Source organism: Callithrix jacchus, chromosome 16, assembly GCF_049354715.1.
Source record: "Callithrix jacchus isolate 240 chromosome 16, calJac240_pri, whole genome shotgun sequence".
In the NCBI taxonomy this organism is placed as follows: domain Eukaryota; kingdom Metazoa; phylum Chordata; class Mammalia; order Primates; family Cebidae; genus Callithrix; species Callithrix jacchus.
Window position 1 is genome coordinate 95,381,952 of NC_133517.1, and position 20,539 is coordinate 95,402,490.

The 20,539-nt window shown below is 40.8% G+C and overlaps 1 protein-coding gene across 4 annotated transcripts in view; it reads right to left on the reverse strand.

Annotated features, from left to right (window-relative positions):
- GRHL2 (grainyhead like transcription factor 2) overlaps positions 1–20,539 on the reverse strand; it is a 180,347-nt gene that overhangs the window by 71,397 nt on the left and 88,411 nt on the right. For all 4 annotated transcript variants that reach the window (XM_054246362.2, XM_035276693.3, XM_008983395.5 and 1 more), the window contains exon 8: positions 328–422. In XM_054246362.2, coding sequence (XP_054102337.2) covers positions 328–422 — 95 coding nt within the window. The remainder of the gene's footprint in view (positions 1–327; positions 423–20,539) is intronic.

The following is a 20,539-nucleotide window of genomic DNA, read 5'->3' on the forward strand; positions in this document are numbered from 1 at the left end:
GCTGCATGGAGAGACATTTGGGGGAATCTGCACTGCAAGGAGAAAAGGTTTTCTGGCCCCATCTTCCCAGCTCCCAGTGCCAAAATGAAGCCTAGGGCCTGAAGGATTTGGGTGGACACGTAGCTTGGCTCAGGACATTCTATGGGAAGCCACAGAGGAGCACATTCCCTTTTCTCCCTTACCCTCCACAAAGGCAAAAGATGAAAGGTTCATTTTCTTTTTAATAGGAGGCTACAGATAGAGGCTTTTAAAAAAACGATCAACTGCAGAGGATGGGCACGTTATGAAGAGGTATGAACAATGAATCAATGCTATTTTGTCACTCACCTTCGCCTCTTCATTCACGTCCCAGGTAAAGGAAACAGCATTATATGCAATCTCTTCAATGTTTCCAATTGTATTAAAGCTCTCCTTGTAATCAGCTGTAATATTAAAAAAGAAAAAGCTTTTAAAGGAGTAAGAGTGACTCGGTGACATGTACTGAACCATCATTTTCCAACGGGTAAATTTAAACTTTATTTTTCTGACTATCTCCATGATAACTGTTAAGGATTGGTGCTCACTGATGTTCTTTTACTAATATTTACTCTATAAGAATGTAAGCATGTTCCTCTATTAAAAGAGTAAATCTGCCCAGGTGCGGTGGCTCACACCTGCAATCCCAGTACTTTGGGAGGCCGAGGCGGGTGGATCACGAGGTCAGGAGATCGAGCCCATCCTGGCCAACATGGTGAAACCCTTTCTCTACTTAAAAACAAAAACAAAACAAAACAAAAAATTAGCTGGGCACAATGGCGGATATCTGCAATTCCCAGCTACTCGGGAGGCTGAGGCAGGAGAATCGCTTGAACCCAGGAGACGGAGGTTGCAGTGAGCCAAGATTGTGCCACTATGTCCTAGCCTGGTGACAGAGTGAGGCTCCATCTCAAAAAAAAAAGAGCAAATCTAAGCATACCAATGTTCACTAGTTTCAGTTTTTACTAGTTTTATAAAATTATTAAGGTTTTCTTTTGTCCCCCAAGCCCCATGTCACCTACCCACTCTCCCACTTGCTCACTTTTCTGCTGCTTAATTTTGATAGAAGTACCAGGGTACCCCATAGGGAAGTTTTTGTAGAACAGAATATTCTGTTTATCAGCCAGGCAGTGTCATCAGGACTTTAGTAAAAAAATTCCCGAAGACCACAGTAAAGACTTGTAAAAATTTCTTTTTGGGGCCAGTTGCAGTGGCTCATGCCTGTAATCCCAGCACTTTGGGAGACTGAGGTGGGAGGATCACCTGAGGTCAGGAGTTTGAGACCAGCCTGGCTAACATGGTAAAATCCTGTCTCTATTAAAAATACAAAACTTAGCTGGACATGGTAGTGCATGCCTGTAATCCCAGCTACTCAGGAGGCTGAGGCAGGAGAATCTCTCAAACCCGGGAGGCAGAGGTTGCAGTGAGCCAAGATCATGCCACTACACTCTAGCCTGGGTGGCAAAGTGAGGCTCCATCTCAAAAAAAAAAAAAAAAAAATTCTTTTTGGACTTAGGTATGGAGAGTTGAGTTAATCATACTTACCTCACTATCAACATTGGTCTATTCAAGCCCTCTCTTATTTTATGACTTTATTTAGGTAGTATATATTTCTTTTTATTCATATCATCCTTCCCACAAATGCAATAGCTATAAATGTGTTAATATATATTCTTATGGAATATACTATTTTGACTTGCCTATGTACATAGCTTTAATTTTCATAAATTCTATTGTTCTATGGCTAAGGTTGCCAGATTGAGCAAATATTTGGGATATACTTATTTTCAAAATGTATTCACTACTTGTAAGAATTTCAGATTTAACTGGCACCCTGTATTTCATCTGGCAACCTGCACTATAGACCTTTTCAGATCTAACCGCACTGCTAGTTGCACACCTATTTCTAACTGGGGCTGCAGGGACCATTCACCACGATTTACTTATCCCCTCTCCCCAGAGATGGACCCTTCAGTGATCTCTGCTCTCTGGTACCACAGACAACTCTGTGAGAAAAATTCATATTCCTGGGAGCTGAACTGATGGATGGCCACAGAAAAAGCTACTAAATGTGCTCTCCAGAACGGCCCTGAAACTCACTCTCCAGGATGGATCAGCCAGTGCAGCCTCCCATCAGAACTCTCTTTCCATCTTTCTCCCTTCTTTCTTGCCAATCTGATGGGCACAAGGCAGCATTCCATTGACAATATATTTACACTTCTTCTACCACTTTTAAGTTCAAACATCCCTACTCACACAGGAAAGCAAACAAGGTGTCTCCTTACAGAAACTGCTTACTAATGTCCTTTGCCATGTTTCTATGGTTTCCCCCTATAGAAATGTTAAAGCCAAACTACATATGTTTGCATTTTTAATAACACACTTCCATATAAAAGCATGTGTGGCCACCACAGGAGAGTCAGAGACCATGAATAAAAAAATATTTAAAAGCAACCACAATCTTCTTATCTTCTCACCCACGAATAACCAACTACAAACAGATCTGTGGTAAACTTATATATTTAATAAAAATATGTAATTTTTATTTTAGATGGAGTTTTGCTCTTGTTGCCCAGGCTGGAGTGCAGTGGCATAATCTCGGCTCACCACAACTTCTGCCTCCAGGGTTCAAGCGATTCTCTGGCCTCAACCTCCCATGTAGCTGGGATTACAGGCATGTGCCACCACACCCAGCTAATTTTGTATTTTTAGTAGAGTTGGGGTTTCTCTATATTGGTCAGGCTGGTCTCAAACTCCTGACCTCAGGTGATCCACCTGCCTCAGCTTCCCAACTTGCTGGGATTATAGGCATGAACCACTGCACCTGGCTATAAATATTTTATATAATACTGTAACAATTATTTCTTAATTTATTTTTTACCTAACACATCATCAGCATCTTCTCATGTCACCAAACTGGTATAAGTTTACTTTTAATGGCCAAATACCACTATATTGAATTATATGCCATGACTTTATTTTGCTCATCTTGGTAAGATAATGTCCAATACTTCTCTGTTTCAAATAATGTTTTATTTAATTATCTTTACAGCTAAAAATGCTTATGTGCTTAATTATATTTCATTAATATATAGTCTTAGAAGTGAAAGTAGCAGGTCAAAGGGAAAAATATTTTTAAGGCTTTTAATTCATTTTGTGAAAGTGTTCCTGGAAAAGTTGAAACAAATTTATGTTCACAGTAACAGTGCACGTATTCTTGTTCCCTCAAATATTTCTTTCCAAATTGATATGCAAAGCATGGTAACTCATTATTTTAATTTGTAACTTACTGATTCAAAACAGATTGAACTATTTTTCATGGTGTTTTTGACTCTTTGTATTTGTTATTTTCTCTTTGTTTTAAAAATATATTTATTTATTCCTGTTCTGTCATTTGCCCATTTTTCCCTTATTCAGTTTCCTTACTGATTTTGAAATAAAGTTAAAAGAGAAAGCAAAAAGCAAAGAAAAACAATTTTATATCTTTCAAATTTAGAATAAGCGTATACGACTATACTTGGATTTCAAATGTAAACCTGTGCTTTCAGCAGGCCAGCCAAACTTTTAAAATTTTGAAGAGAAAAGAAGACAGCTGAATTTAGCTCAGCTGAAGTCTTTGGTTCTTTATAGCTAATTATTTTAAAAGATAGTCTTGCAACTTTGAAGTTTTAAATATACATTTAAAAATAAACAGCTTTTAGGTGAATTGTAAAAAAGAAAGAAATGTCATATCTAGAAATAAAGACAAACCAAGCAAGTTTGGCGAAATATGTATCCCAGCTCTCATGAGTTACATTATGAGGTTTTACTTCCCATAGCTTGCCCCCATAAAAAAATGTCTTCTGTAAAAAGTGTATTCACTCAAATAAGGAAAGAATTTCAAAAACAAATGCAATGCAGATACAGATAAAACACCCTAATCTTGTTCAAGGTCTCTGTCAGTTTCTATCACCTTCACTTAATCAACGAATGTACTGAGGAAACATTTGCTATGGGCCCTCTATGTGCCAGGCAGTGGCCTTATGCTTGAGAAAGAGCAAGAAACAAAACTAGGTCCCTGATCCTGTGGCTTTTTCAGAGACAGAATATAAATAAGTATATAGATAAATAAATGAACAAGATGATTATCCTTAATCTGCTTTTTAATGCCCAAAACAAAAGGAATAGTAAGACTACTTTTTATTGGGTGGTTCCATTACCTTGTATATGTCCCTCATGGCATGTACAAGTATTTTATTCATTAGTTTACTATTTATCACCAGCATGTCTCATTAGCTATACATGTTATATGAGGACAAGGAACTTATCTTTAATACTGCTGCTTTCTCAGTGCTCAGTATCATACTCATAGGACGTGCTCCTTCAGTTTGTTGAGTGAATGAATGGATGGATCCATAAGCATTCTAAACAAAAAAGATAACTAAGAGACTAATGTCATGCACTCCTCTCTAGCCTGATATCATACAAGAAATATCTGCTCATCTCTGCCCTTTGTGTTCAGTCTCTACAGGTGGTACAATAGCTCTGCTCCCACGTCACAACTGTCAAAGCCTTCTAAGAGACTAACCAGCTGATGTGCACCGATGCAGCTTTGTCCACATGCATAGTTGCCCAAGAAATAAAATGCTAATAGATGTGTTTCCAGTTTCTGGAAGCTGGGTGAATGTCCTGTGGTGAGTGTTGTATGCTTAAGAGTTTATGGCCCACAGTAGGAATAGAAACTCAGTAACCTGGTGCTGGACCTTCCTCAACTTATTTCCTCAAGTAAGCTTCTCAAACCCAAATGTTGTAAATGTTGACAGCTGTAATCAGGAAAAGGCATAGTAATGAGCGGCTGTGCTGGTTTCCTTGAGCTGCCATCACTATCATAAACACGGTGGCTTCGAGCACTTTTGCTCACAGTTCTGGAGGCCAGGAGCTTGAAATCAAGCTGTGCCATGCCTCTTGTAGCCTCTAGGGGCTGCCAGTGATCCTGAACACTTCTGGACTTGCAGTGCTGTCACTCCAATCTCCGCCTCTCCCTTCACATGGCCTTCGCTTCTTTGTCTCTGTATCTGTTTCCTCTTCTCTCTCTTTTTTTTTTTTTTTGATACAGAGTCTTGCTTGTGTTACCCAGGCTGGAGTGCCATGGTACAATCTTGGCTCACTGCAACCTCTGCCTCCCAGGTTCAAGGGATTCTCCTGCCTCAGCCTCCTGAGTAGCTGGGATTACAGGCACCTGCCACCATGCCTGGATAATTTTTATGGTATTTTTAGTAGAGGCGCAGTTTCACCATGTTGGCCAGGCTGGTCTCGAACTCCTGACCTCAGGTGATCCATCTGCCTTGGTCTCTCAAAGTGCTGGGATTACAGGTGTAAGCCACCATGCCTGGCCCATTCCTTTCCTTCTCTTCTAAGAATTTGTCATTGACTTAATCACAATCTGCAAAGATCTTTTTTCCAAATAAGGTCATATTTACGGGTTCTGGGAGTTAGGACATGGACATATCATTTTCAAGGCCCTCCACTCAACCTCCTGCATCTGAGATTCCTTCCTGTGATTAAAACTCATGTGATCTGAGAGAATGGCTTCTTTTTGCAATGATAGTTACCATAGCTGAAAAATAATCACCCGGCTCTAAACGAATTACAAAACACATCATTCTGAACATATTAAATTTCAAATGAACTTTTTTCCCCTAAAAAAAAAAAAATGACAAGGCAACATAAAAACTACGTATTTTAGATACTAGTTTGTAAACACAATACTAACATCTACCTGGTGAGGATGAGTGAACAAATAGGAAAATGGCTTAATATTTCCCAAAACAGGAATGATGCAACAATATTATTGGCTGAAACCGGTTTAGAAAATTATGCTGGCCAGGTGCAATGGCTCATGCCTGTAATCCTAGCACTTTGGGAAGCCAAGGCGGGTGGATCACCTGAGATCAGGAGTTCAAGACCAGCCTGACAAACATGGTGAAACCCCATCTCTACTCAAAATACAAAATTAGCCCGGCATGGTGGCAGGCAACTGTAATCCCAGCTACTCTGGAAACTGAGGCAGGAGAATCACTGGGACCCAGGAGGCACAGGTTGCGGTGAGCCAAGATTGTGCCACTGTACTCCAGCCTGGGTGACAGAGATTCCATCTCAACAACAACTAAATAAATAAACAAATAAATAAATAAATGCAGAGAATAAATGGGAGTCTTTCTAATGAAATAAGAATGAACCTGATTTCATTGTTAATGTCATATGCTGCCAGTGATACAGCCAAAATTTTCAGGGTCTTCTCTAAGTCTGTGTGTGTCCTTGGAATGTCAGATTGAAGAGTATGGGAACTCATGGAAATTCTCTAGGGCATGCTAGAATCCTCCCAAGTGTTTTCAAATTCCCATGGCTTACAGGCTTGAGTGGATATTCTGTAACGGTGCTTCTTGAATGTTGCAATGCACCAGAATCACCTGAAGAGCTTTGGTAAAATGCAGATTCTGGGTCCACTCTCAGAGATTCTGATTCCATGGATCTGGAATATGGCCATGATTTTGCATTTCTAGCAAGCTCCCAGGTAGAGCTGATGTGGCTGATCTGGGGACCACATTTAATACTGTTCTATGGCAAATGGAAATACCAAAATAATTAATAGGAGCAATTTAATTATTGGATTATTTGGGTGCATTGGATTTACTTCACCCAGTATTAGAAAGCGCCATATCTGTCATTAAGGTCCTACATCAACTATCAGTGAAGTCCATGTGACAGTTCCTCTTTGCTCCTCAGATTTCCCTTCTTAGGAGGGCTAAATAGCAATATGGGAGGACAGGCAGGTAACCTGCACAGTAAGATTCAAGCACCACCTGCTCCAGGATGTCTGCTTATTCTTACTTCTGGAAGCCCATCCTGAAACACTCCATCCTTTGGATTAAGACATTGTCATCTCCTGGCATTAAATGCAAATAGTCTCCGGGTGATAGCTGCTACAGAGAACTTACAAGCTTGTTCCAAGCCTATGTGAAGCCATTAACATCTCTGCTAATCCTGGCAACCACTCTATGAAGCAGGAATCAGCATCTCCCTCTCACACGGAAGTTAAGCTGTTTGTGGAAAATCATATAGCTGGTAACGAGCCAACCTGTGATTTGATCTGGGTCTGCTTGATGCCAGAGGCCATACTTTAAACCACTGTCCATATTTATCTTGCAAATTAAACAATATATTGTCAGCAGATATTGGGATCATAGCACATCCTACAATGGCTACTAGTTTGTTGGGAAGCACTGAAGGAATGTAAGCTTGAGAAGGCAAAGAGACTGGACATTTTGGGATCACTGCAAATTCCTTGACAAGACAGACAAGGTTGGGATGCTTCAGTAGACAGGAGACAAGAAAATAATCTGCATCTACTGCAAGCACTGTGAAGATTGAAAGAAACATTCAGAAGTTAGCCTTTCTAAGAAAACCTGAGGTGTCAGTGTTGGGGAAATGATGATAAACTTTGCAGTGCTCCAGCAAAGGACTCCGAGGATGCGTGAATGTGCAACGCTTTGTGTTTGCGATTCCGGCAAGTTATATTTGGCACAGGAATCACAGGATCCAATTCTATGTGAATTGTTACAATGAATCCTCTTGTAATCTTTATTTTTTTATCTTTTGCATATAATCACTGGCCTGTTAACAGATTCTTAAGTTCAGACTTCTGTAGGCTGAGCTTTCTTCAAACTGATTGTAGGTGCAAGTGTGATTCTGGGAATCCCGTCAAAGGCAATGTTAACTCCTCCACCTTAATTAAGCTTCACATGCTTGGTAAATTATAACTACGCCTTTTAATTATTTTTGTATATATTGTTGCAGATTAAAAGGAGTGGCATAATTAATATAAAGATTGAGTCTCTTCTGAAAGGTGTGGATTCTGTCTGGACTAGTGAAATAATGAAGCTGGAATGCTGAAAACGGCTCTGGGCAGCGTTGCCAACTCAATGTTCATATACCACGGCCTAATAAGACCCCTTTTACAAAAGCTGAGGGCTCGGCATAGTTTACATGTTTGGGGTTCTGATGCTTACAAGTCTATTTACAGGGTGGCAATCAAGGCATAAAGAGAAAGGACATGGTGTGGAAACACACAGACTTGAATTTAATTTTCCGTCTCTCCTCCCACCAAGCCCTGAGACCTTCAGTGGGTTAACTGAACTTCTCTGAACTTGAAATTTCCTCTTCTACAAAATAGAGACAATAGCTAAGAGAACCGGGCCCTGCTAGTCTTAGTGGAAGGTGGGACCAGTACTAATCTCCACTTTGCCCCTCCCACCTGTCCTCAAACATCTGCTTCTCCCTGTCGGCAGTGCCAAATAGGATCGGCTCCAATTCAGGAAACAGGAGAGGGTCATTCCAGGAGCATTTGCTCTGACTTGAAATAGGCAGAATAAATGAACCCTAGTCTAAGCGGATTCTGAGATTTTTTTTTTTTTCTGTTTTCAAATTCAAAGCAGTGGCTTCTTAGAACCTGAATGACTCACAAGAACTCACTTATGAGTTCATTATTTTCTTTATAATGTTTTACAGAGTCAGAGGTGACCTGACTGGATTTCTTTAAATGTGTTGACACTAGAGCTGATTTCTAGAGGCACTAAAGTATTTCAGTCATTGGAATAACAGCCCGTGAGCAAATAATAATAATGGCCACCATTTTTTGAGAGCTGAAGGTGCGCTAGACCCTGTGCTAAAACATACGTACTTCACAAATAAGACCTCAGACAGTTTTGCTTAGTAGCTTTTAAAAGTTATTATTCCCCCTTCCTAGAATAGGAAACAGGCAAGCATGTTAAGCACTCTGCCATCCCCCACAGTCAGTTTGTAAGGGGCCAGGCTGGGATCAGAACTTATGAAATTCATCTACACGCAATGCCAGAGACCTTTGCCTTCTCTGATATACAGCCAAATGAGCACCTTTCCATACATGATCCAGGACAACAATGGCTAAAATTATGAAAACATGTGTTACCAGCATAGGGTGACTCTTCTATTCATACATTATAAAAGGCATAATTATTAATAACATTACTACTATTTACTCTCTATGGCTTAGTATAATACCCTCACAGATAACATTTGTGTTTCTTAGAACTTTCTCTTTAGGCTACATCTAATATTTTACTTGTGTTTGATTCACCCTCCTGTTTGTAGAAAAGGAATTATATAGACAGTGTTATCACTTTCAAGTTGTACTAAGCACAGAATATGAAAAACATTTTACACTGTAATTCATTACTATGTTCTGTGTATGCTAGGATTTTTATTCTATCTGATTTTGTTTTTTAAGACTGTTGGTCTTGACTAGCAAATTTGATTTCAAACTGACAATAGGTCATATCCTGTCTGTAGACACACATAAACGCACATGCCGTGTGCCCATGCTTGCACCTTGGCATATAGCTCCAGATTTAGTAACTCAGATGGGCCCTACAATGTGGTTCGGGGAGATTTTATAACCATTTTGTCTCTGTCCACAAATTTACTTTGTAAATCACACAAAAGTACCTGAAAGTTCCTGACAGTTTTCTGAATGAATGAAGACACAGAATGTGCTTTGGTAAGTAACATGCTTATAACACTGCATGAACTACTGAAGCATATGCCGGTTTGCCATTGTTCGTGCTGTTGTCTAATACACTGACACTCTTGGGAGCAGATGTGGGGACAAAAAGTTATGGGCACACAGGATTGGAAGTTACTGCCCAGAGTGGTTAGTCAGCAGTAATCACCCCTGCAAATAGAGCCCCTTCTAGCACAAAGCTCCCTAATCTTTTCCCACCTCAGATGATATATCCAGAAACTATCACTCTTGGTTAAACTGACCCTAATTTATAAATGGAAACTGAACTCTTTCTGAAATGATGGTATTTTATAGTATGGGTAAGAGTCTCAAGAATTTCTGTTTTATAAGATTCCACAGCCCCATTCTAGTGTCTAACAACCCTTGGTGTGAAAAATAATTTTCAGACACTTAGAGTTGTACTTCAGAGTTGTAGACTGAATAGATTCAAACACTAAAAATAACTTTTTGGTAATTGGCAGTGCAGTACAAAGACTAAATCTTCAAGTGGATTAGCTTTCACTAAATTTAAACCACAAGCCTAATTACTTGAGCAACTCAAAATACAGTTAAGATAAATTGACATTTTCAAATTCCCCACTTACCCCTGGCTGCAAATCACATACACAGAATGAGTTAGGTGAGGTAGGAAGGTAGACCTCTTACTTGTGTTAAGGGGTTGGGTCCCAGTGGGAAGTAGTAGACTATTCTAGTTTGTTGTAGGAATGATTTCTGCATTAACTGCTTCTTGAATTACTCACATTGCTAGTCCTGTGTACTTTTCCTTTTTTCATCAAGTCTGGAATTCTTAGAGGATTTTGATACTATGTCAAAATAGGAATTTGAATTCTCTTAAAGAGGGAAACTGCTGTTGCTGTTACAGTTAACCGTTCTAATGCTGACCCCAGGCTGTAGGTGTGAATGGACTTGAGTCCACAGTGACCTCTGGAGAACTACATGACCTCACTAAGCTGGCTGCCTTAGCTGTACAACGGAGACACTGCAGCCCCGATCACATAGGATTGCTGAACTATGACGAGACTCTCATTTATTAAGCACTCAATTATTTCAACACATGTCATCAAAAGCAGAAAAACTAGTGGTGGTCCACATTCCTGGAGCCTGTTCAAAGAGTTTTATTCAGATTAGCTTTACCTTATTTTGGCTTCTACAAAGAAGAAGCGTTATTTAATTTTGAAAAAACTTGGCAAGTTTTAGGTTTTGTAAACAAGGAAGAAAAACTTGAAATTTGCCTCATTTCTCACTTGCGGACGTTCCAAAGACACACATTTGTTTCCATTGGAGGCCAAAGGGAGAGAAACTTCTAGCAAATGCTAGAGGGTGGCTGAATAGATCAGCTCTATAGTTTTGTCCATGAAATATATGAGTCTCATGAACTATCTAATTACATCTCTAGGGTTTTTTTTTTGTGGGGGGGGGACGTCATTTTTAAGCCAATCCAATAATACTAAAATCTGTAATACGATGAGAGTGCCTGAAGTTTCCTTAAATGCACCTCTGAAAAAAGAAAGTAATGCGGTCCCAAACAAAAAACATGAAATCGAATAAAAGTATACACTCCACATTGGAGATGAAAGAATGATGTTATAGCTATGGATATAACAGAAGTCCCACCAGTTAGGGGAAAAACAACTCAATGTCCAGTAAATGTTTTTTTTTTAAAAAGATGGAAGATAGGAAACAGAGCATTGTATAGTACTAAACACAGCAGGCCTATGAGTGGTTTCAGTTATCCGTGCATGCGAGTGTGTGGTGTGTGTGTGTGTGTTATGATTTTGAAATCTCATCGTCTAAACCAGTATCTCTATGGGGCAGCTTTACCCTGTTATTAAAACAGACTCTCAGGGTGTTCTGAAAGCATTTGTGCTTTTATCTTCTCTGTAACATTCCTTCTGGTTAACCACTCATGGCTTTAAAATTGTCAGGAGTAGCAGAGCTATAAGAAAAGGTTTATTAAACAACAATGTGCTGGAACCAGACAAACTGAGTTCCCAGGAGCAGTGAAGAAAAATGATAACGAGACACATTAGTCGTAAGTTTTCATTCCACATCTAGCTACTTTTTAAAAAAATTTTTGCCTTTCAACAATTTCCCACGTTTGTTTCAAGAAAACAGAAATAATTTCTAGTTAAGTTTAAAAGGAGAAATTTATCCTTGTTTATTAGCATATATATTATGCTTGTAGGCTAGAAATTATGTCTCAGAGGTATTTAAGTTATATCAAAATATTTATAGTACAACAAAATATTTAAATGTAAGAAATGGAAGTACTAAATGCATATTTACCCTCTTAGTATCCAGAAAAATACTACCAAAAGCAATTCTTTCAGCATGAAAGAGGAGAGTCCAACCCCAGTCAGATTTCTCAGTGAACCAGGCACATGCCTGCTTGCTGTCACTGTCACCTAGATGCACAACACCACACATGGCAGTGTGTTCATCAACCCTGTGACATTGGTTGAGCCTCTGTTCTCTGCCAGGTTCTGTACCAGCTGCTAAGCATACAAAGATTAAAGCTTTAAAAAATCCTACCTTTATTCAAAAAGTTCAGCATCTAATAGAATGAATAAATGCATGAATGAATAAACCAAGTGAAACATGGCCAAGTGCTACTGTTTAAATCTAAACCAAAGCCCACGGATGGAGCAGCTGACTGTACCTGCGAAGATTAGGAAGGTGTCACCCAAGTGAAGACAGGGGAACAAGGTCTCAAGGTGTGAGATGTCTTCCAGGTGAAAAAGGGAGGGAAGGAGGGCTCCTTCTAGATAAGGAGAACCGCAGAGAAGGGACAAACAAGAGGCTGAAAGTAAGAAACAATAGGGAAGGGTGAAAAGAGATCTGTCACTTAAAAATATTAATTAAAGTCAGATTCTGCTGGATTGAGAAACAAGTGATAGTTTCAGATGTAGGGCAGGAAGTGTAGGCTCCTCTTATAAGAAACATGGGGTGGAAGGAAAGAGGAGGGCCCAGCAATAGCTTGAAAGGGAGTCTGCAAGGATCAGGAGTTGGAGCTCGGGATAGGATCCTGACTCTTTCCCACGAAGGGAACCAGAGGGAGCCTGAGGACCATCCTCATCACACATGCAGGGGAAGGGATTCTTCCCAGAGATGCTGGCCTCAATAAAATCAGTTTTCAGGATTCATCCTGAGACAGGTATGAAGTAGGTGAAAACCCACATTGGCTCAATTATTGAAAATTATTTTCTGCCTAAACAAAACAAAACTTTCCATTTACAGTGTTGGTTAATTAACTAATTAACTGTGAAGTTAATTAGCCTTCACAGCCTACCATACTTTTATCACATAAATGTTTCTAATCAATGTTGAGATGAAAAGGAGTGTTCCGTAACTGTGGCTTTAGCATTTCTCTAGAAAATAGAGCATGTCTTACACTGCACATGAACTCATGATAACAGCAAGCGTGGATATAATAGAGAGGGAGGATCTGGAGCTGCAAGTGCGGCCATTGCTGGCCTACCTGCCAGATTGCCCCTCACATCTGGTCCTGGGGAGGACGTGGGGATGGAGCTCGCTCTTCGGACTGAGCTCTAACTATAGCTTTAGTTCTTACCAGCCCTTGGATTTTGCTGTTTTAATTTGGGAGCTGTCAAGAGGGTTGGTTTGGTTTGTAATCAAATTTATTTTTCATATCTATGCAGAAGTATGGAAACAGCCTAGAAAAGCATCAGAAAATGAAATTCTGTTTACTTATTTTTAAAGGAGGGAAGACCTACATTTTCCAGACTGCAGGGAGAGTGCAAATCTATATAAGGTGGGGAAAAGGACAGCCCTCCAGAGAGCGAGAGAGCTAAAGGAGATGGGGCAGTGGGAAACCCTGGTGAAGAGAGTGGGAAGTTACTGGTGCTCTTGGCTCCCAGGCCTGTTGGGGCCACGAATTCACGCTATCTGATCACCTGGCCACCTGATCGCCTGACATCCCAACATGTGGAAGTCACCTCTTTGCACATACCACCTCAAGTCTCCACCCTCCCAGTTTTCTACACAGCTCTCGGAGTAGTCCAGCCCAGGACTGGCTATAAAAACTGTGAGAAAGCAAGCTTGTAGGGCACATCCACAGCCAGCTTCCTCTAACAAACTCAAAGAAAAAACACTACCTTTTTAACAGTTAAACTGTTCTTTAGTTTTAATTACAATTTCTGTTTGAAAGTAGAGCATGATTCCAGGTTAAAAAGAGCTTCTATTTTACAGAATTGGCTCAAAAAAAAAAAAACAAACAAACAAACAAAAAAAGAAATTTTAAAAAGCTTCTAGACCTGAACAGGACAGCCAAGCTGAAACACAGAGCTCAGCTGAAGTCTGTGATCAGGCATCTTTTGAGAGGCTTCCTTTGCCCTTCAAGAGAACTATGGAGGATCAAACTTGAAGAAATATTTTGATTTCATTTTGAAAACTTAAGTTTTCAAAAAAGCATGACCTTAATGTAAATTACTTTCAACAGAGCACGATTTAAACATTGACTCTTAAGAAATAGATTTGCATGAGGGCACAGATGAAAATCTTATAACCACATGCTAATAACTGAAATTGTACTATAATTGCCTGCTAATTACCATGGAAATCTACAGGATTAATATTAACAATGTAACTAATAAATCCTGATATAGGAAAGATTACTGCGAACCAACATTAAAGACAGATTGAATAGAGAGCATACAGTTTATTTCACAATTAACTACAACCTTGTATCAATAATGCTTACACTGGATGTGACTATAAAGTAATGATGTCTATTTAGATGTGCTTGTGGAATCAGGCTCATTACATCATAACTTGTACTGTCCATTCTGAAAGCACAAAAACTGTTACGTGCATTATTTTGGAACATCTGCACCAGAAAGCAGTGAAGGAATTAGTTCTGTTCAGTAGGGAGAAATTATATATGAATGTGCTACTAATTAACGGTTGTGGCTTCTGGCTACCACTCTACGAAGTTAAGGCTGGTTGCTGAACCTCTTCTAATTTTTCTTCCCTGTTTGAAAGGTAACAAATAGGTATACAAAAAGATATAGAAAAATATACCTTCCCCAGAAAGTGGTTTTAGAACTATCCACTATTTGAGGAGATTGATCGATGTCTAGTCCAGTAAACTTTTTTTTTTGTGATCTATTTAAAATATTTTTTAAGTGGCTCACACACTGTGCAGAAATGGATAACTCCACTGTGCAAATAAGTCCTGGGAAACTTCCAGCCTGTTCTGTGTGTAGATGGTGCCTCAAAATCAACATGCCCCTGGCTGAACTCAGCACCTGGCCAACCTCCACGCCCCCCAACACTTGGCCACGCTGCTCCTTCTGTCTCCCCTGCCTCTGGGGAGGGCATCCAACCAGTCAGCAAAGCTGCGCTTTTCTTCATGACCCTTTTCTTCCCCTGACCTCCCACAGCCAATCAGTCATCAAGACTCTATCAGTTCTGCAGTTTCTCTCTCACTCCTGGGTCAACTTGGTATCTCCCCTCTGCAATGCAGGCCTCCAGTCCCAGTCTTTCGCCTGGCTATTGCTTGTCTTCCATTGCCAGTCCAGCCCTCACAGCATCCATCCCACATGCTGGCTCAAAATTACCTCTCTGAAATACAGATATCCCATTACAAACCTGCCAAAAATCCTCAATGAGTAGCCAAAGCCTCCAAAATCAAGCGCTGCCACTCACTGGAGAGAAAGTTCACTTTATCACAGTATTCTATGTGACTGTTATTTCTGCGCATTCTCCACTGTGTGACCGTATTGAAGCGCTGGGAAGGCTGATATGCAAATGCAACACAGCCACTTGGATAAATGGCAATTTGCAGGTACAATGTCTATTATTGCCTTCTCTTATACATCTTGTTTCATTCAACAGAAAGACATGGCTAAAATAAGATATTCATGTTAAACCTCAGTATAAAAAAAGTATAAATACACACACACACATGCATGCACACGCACATGCACACACGAATATCTCCCCAACAAAACTGTAAAACAAGAGTTTGTGGAGACAAGGCAGTGTTAAGGCAACAAAGAGCAAGAAACTCTGAGCTCCAAATCTGGCTTAGTGTTGTTCCTCTGCAAAGATGCTAAGGTGGGTGATCGCAGAGGAATTCAAACAGCCCTTCCCTATCATTCTACCTGCAGCTGAGTTTTGCCAGCAGGACTCAGATGTCAAGAAGCAATGAACCTCTAACACTCAGAGCCTTCTGGGTGTGTGGGCCCCTAGATCCTTCCTGGGCTCAGTCAGCTGCTATTGGGAACCCAAGGCTTCAGCGTGTGCCACACGGAAACAGTATAACCAGGGTTTCTTTCAGCTTGGGACTAGCAAATTCCATCAACGCTTCATCTCCCTGCCACTGTAAGATCCCCTTAGAAAATGTAAGCCTTGGCTGGGTGCAGTGGCTCACGCCTGTAATCCCAGCACTTTCGGTGGCCGAGGCAGGCAGATCACCTGAGGTCAGGAGTTCAAGACCAGCCTGGTCAACAGGGTGAAACCCTGTCTCTACTAAAAATACAAAAATTAGCTGGGCATAATGGCGGGCCCCTGTAATCCCAGCTACTCGGGAGGCTGAGGCAGGACAATTGCTTGAACCTGGGAGGCAGAGGTTGCAGCAAGCAGAGATTGTGCCACTACACTCCAGAGCGAGACTCCGTCGCAAAAAAATATAAACATAAATATCAATATAAATAAATAAATTAAAATGTAAGCCTTTCCACAATCCCATTCACTAAGGACTTCCTTCCTTTACCCCGCTCTTTGCATAGGTCGAATCAACAAGCACTCTCACTAGCATGCATGAGAGTATACAACCCACTCACCTTGGCTAATAGTGTTGTTAGACTTTGTTCAATAATTTGTCAGTCCTTTTTTTTTTTTTTTTTTGAGACAGAGTCTCTCTCTGTTGCCCAGACTGAGGCAGGAGAATCCCTTGAACCCGAGAGGTGGAGGTTGCAGTGAGCCAATATCACACCACTGGTGTGATTCTCCTGCCTCAGTCTCCCAAGTAGCTGGGATTATAGGTACCTGCCACCACGCACAACTAATCTTTGTATTTTTAGTAGAGTTGGGGTTTCACCATGTTGGCCAGGCTGGTCTTCAACCCCTGACCTCATGATCCGCCAGCCTCGGCCTCCCAAAGTGCTGGGATTACAGGTGTGAGCCACCATACCCGGCCTCAGTCCCACTTTTTTTGTCTTGATTACTGTACCTATGAATGTACTACTGCATGAGTTACAGCACCTTTCCCTACCTTTTTGACCTCACATGCCCTAGTTATCTTTTCAGATGATTCTCAGAAGCTTCTCTGGGAAGTGCTCTTCTATGCTGCCACTTACCACGTTCTATTTTAGCTAGTCATCTTCTTGCCCCTCATCTTGAGCAGTCTGAGTACAGGGCTCTGCCTTAATTACACTTGTGTTGGCTGTGGCTAACAAAGGGTCTGGCACATAGTAGGTGCTCAATAAATGTTTGCAGAATGAATGTGGAATAACTATGCTTTTCCTCAATTCGGCGTTAACCAAGCTGTCACTAACTCCATGCCTTCTTTTACAGAAGCTTTCTTACTCAGAGAAAATCAACCTGCAAACGTCATTTATGTAGCAATTCCACACAGGAGCTACAACTGGCATAAGAATGCTCCTGGGGCCACAGAATGTAAACTTATCTATGACCTCGAAGATTTGCTGTTATTCAAGGAGCTCACAAGAATGAACTTGTGAGACTTAGAGAAGTTTGCTTATGTGTTCTGAAAAGCAGCAGGATCCCCTTGGGCCTGAGTTTATTTGGTTTACTTATATCAAGTTAGAGCTCATTGCTAATGTTTTCTTCCCCTGTCCCCAACTCCTGACAAACAGTTTATGACCTAATATACAAGAACTGCATATCAAACTGGTTTTCACCAGTGTCAGAACTAGCAGCAGCCAAGAGGTCCACCACCCGACTGCAAAACGTCCTCCATGTCTGGAGAGGAAGCCACAGACAGAAGAATCGGGATGTCTGTAAATCAGATGCTCTCCATGTAGTCAGGGCCTGGTGGGTGCCAAGAACTGGCTAGGGGCTGGAATACAGAGGCAACATATGGTGGAGAGAGGACTTCAAATAATTGTGTTTGTTTTATTATACTTTAAGTTCTGGGGTACATGTGCAGGAGGTGCAGGTTATATAAGTACACGTGCCGTGGTGGTTTGCTGCATCCATCACCCCATTATCTACATTAGGTATTTCTCCTAATGCTACTCCTCCCCTATTCCCCCACCCCCTGCTACCCCTCCCCTAGCCCCCTATCCTCTGACAGGCCCCAGTGTGTGATGTTTCCCTCTCTGTGTCTATGTGTTCTCATTGTTCAACACCCACTTACGAGTGAGACCATGTGGTGTTTGGTTTTCTGTTCTTGTGTCAGTTTGCTGAGAATTATGGTTTCCAGCTTTATCCATGTCCCTGCAAAGGACATGAACCCATCCTTTTTTATAGCTGCATAGTATTCCATGGTGTATATGTGCCATATTTTCCTTATCCAGTCTATCATTGATGGGCATTTGGGTTGGTTCCAAGTCTTTGCTATTGTGAACAGTGCCACAATAAACATACGTGTGCATGTATCTTTATAATAGAATGACTTTTAATCCTTTGGGTATATACCCAGTAATGGGATTGCTGGGTCAAATGGTATTTCTCTTTCTAGGTCCTTGAGGAATTGCCACACTTTCTTCCACAATGGGTGAACTAATTTACACTCCCACCAACAGTGTAAAAGTGTTCCTATTTCTCCATACCCTCTCCAGCATCTGTTGTCTCCTGATTTTTTAACGATCGCCATTCTAACTGTTGTGAGATGGTAACTCAATGAAGTTTTGATTTGTATTTCTCTAATGACCAATGACACATGACTGCTTTTATAAAAATGGTACACATTCTGGCATTCTTGGGTTTCTATCCCACCTCCATACCACTTATCAGGTGTGTGACCTTGGGTAAAATTCTTCCCTCTTAGCATCCTGGCTTTTAATCAAGAAAATGAGTTGTTTTGGCCAGGCACAGTGGCTCTTGCCTGCAATCCCAGCGCTTTGGGAGGCCAAGGAGGGTGGATCACTTGAGGTCAGCCTTGCTAGGAAGGGAGACAGGAAGGGTGGGATGAAGAGAGGTAGGTTAATGGGCACACAGTTCGATAGCAGGAATAAGTTCCAGAATTCAACAGCAGAGTTGAGTAACTCTAAGTAGCAATAATTTATTATGTATTTCAAAATAGCTAGAAGATTTGAGCTATCCTGAACACAAAGAATTGGCAAATGTCTGAGGCGATGGATATCCTAAATGCCCTGATTTGATCATTGCATATTGTATGCCTGTATCAAAATATCACAGGCACTCCATGAGTATGTATAATTATTATGTATCCATTTAAAGAAAGAATCCTTGCTTTAGCTAAGGGGGCCTCATCTCTGTCTCTAGCTCCAGCTTCAGCATCACTGCCTGGCTGGCATGGTTGAATCTGCAGACCAGAGATGCTGGTGGAGATTTGAGAACTGTGACTTTTCAGCCCTGACTTTAACCTCCAGCTTCATAGAGGTTTTGAAAAAGAAATGCATTAAATAATTCTGGGTACTTTTTTTTTTTTTTTTTTAATTTTTAGGCCATTAGAAGGTTCCTAACCCAAACCGGCAAATGTATGGCCCACGAACTCTCTGCCTTCCTTCACCTTCTGCAGGCACCCATAACCCTTCATGATACTCCTGGTGGCGACAAGGGGTGACCCTGATGGTGCGACAGACAGACATATGTGCCAGGACACCATCAGTGCTCCTTTACATGGGAAATGGTATTTACAACCCACTAGAAGAGAAATACATGATTTGATTTTTTTAATCTAGCAGAAGAATGAATTATATGAGATTTTTGCATATTTTCTCACTCTGTGTGAGAGATGTCAGGTTGAGGTTAGGGTAGAGACTGTGCTCAGATAATATATGTTTCACTGAAACTAAGTGGTGGATTTAATGCCTTGTTCTCAGGTTGGAAGCAAGTAGCCAAGTTAGCCATGAAGCTACTTAGTAAATATCACAAATCTCAGAGATAAAGCATGTGTGTGCCTATGGGGACACATGAGTATACAGAAAGAAAAGTCTGAAGGCAGGCAAGAGACAAAAAAGAAGAGAAGATCTGAAGTCTCACAAGACCTAAGAAATATGCCAGTCTCAGAAAAGTCAACCCTGCAACACTAGCAAAGTTGGAACAACAGGTATGCCAGTAAAATGCTTTTATTATTTGCCTTATTTGGACCTAGTCCATATTTCTCTTTAATTGCTCCTTTCATTTTCTTGGGTAATAATTATAAGGGTAACTTTTCAAATAAAATAAAATTGCTCCTCTTCTCCATGCGGATTTAACTAAACAGGTTAAGGCAAGTATCCCCAACCCCTGTCCTAGTCACCAGGTCTTGGTTTAGTTTATCAACTCGGGTTGGCAAGGCAGATCTTATCCCGCCTCTTGCATGAATCATCTGAGGGGGAGTCAGTGAGCCTTCCTAGGCCTGTTTGCTTGTTTATTCGATAAATATGTTTGACTAGTGAATACAATGGGTATATATGTATGTGAGGTAGGGGTGAGATGTGGCTTAACTATTTTCCAATGAAAACCAGTAACTAGTCTCAATATCTTCTCTGATGAGTCTCTGACCCAGCCTAGCCACTAAACTCTGCCGCTGGGGTCAAGGAGTCCGAGCCAGGGTAAAATGGAAGTCCTGAAGAATCCTCATTGCAGTGTATAAGAAATCAAAGTAATCATCCTTTGCAAGTCTCAGTAATACCTTGTCATACCCAAGATGATGGGAACCTTCACTTAGCCCACACTCATCCGGACTGCAGCATCTTAGTCAGCAAAATGGGGTAATAAAGTCTATAAATGAGAAATGACTTCTTATGGAAAGTGATAAATTATATGGAA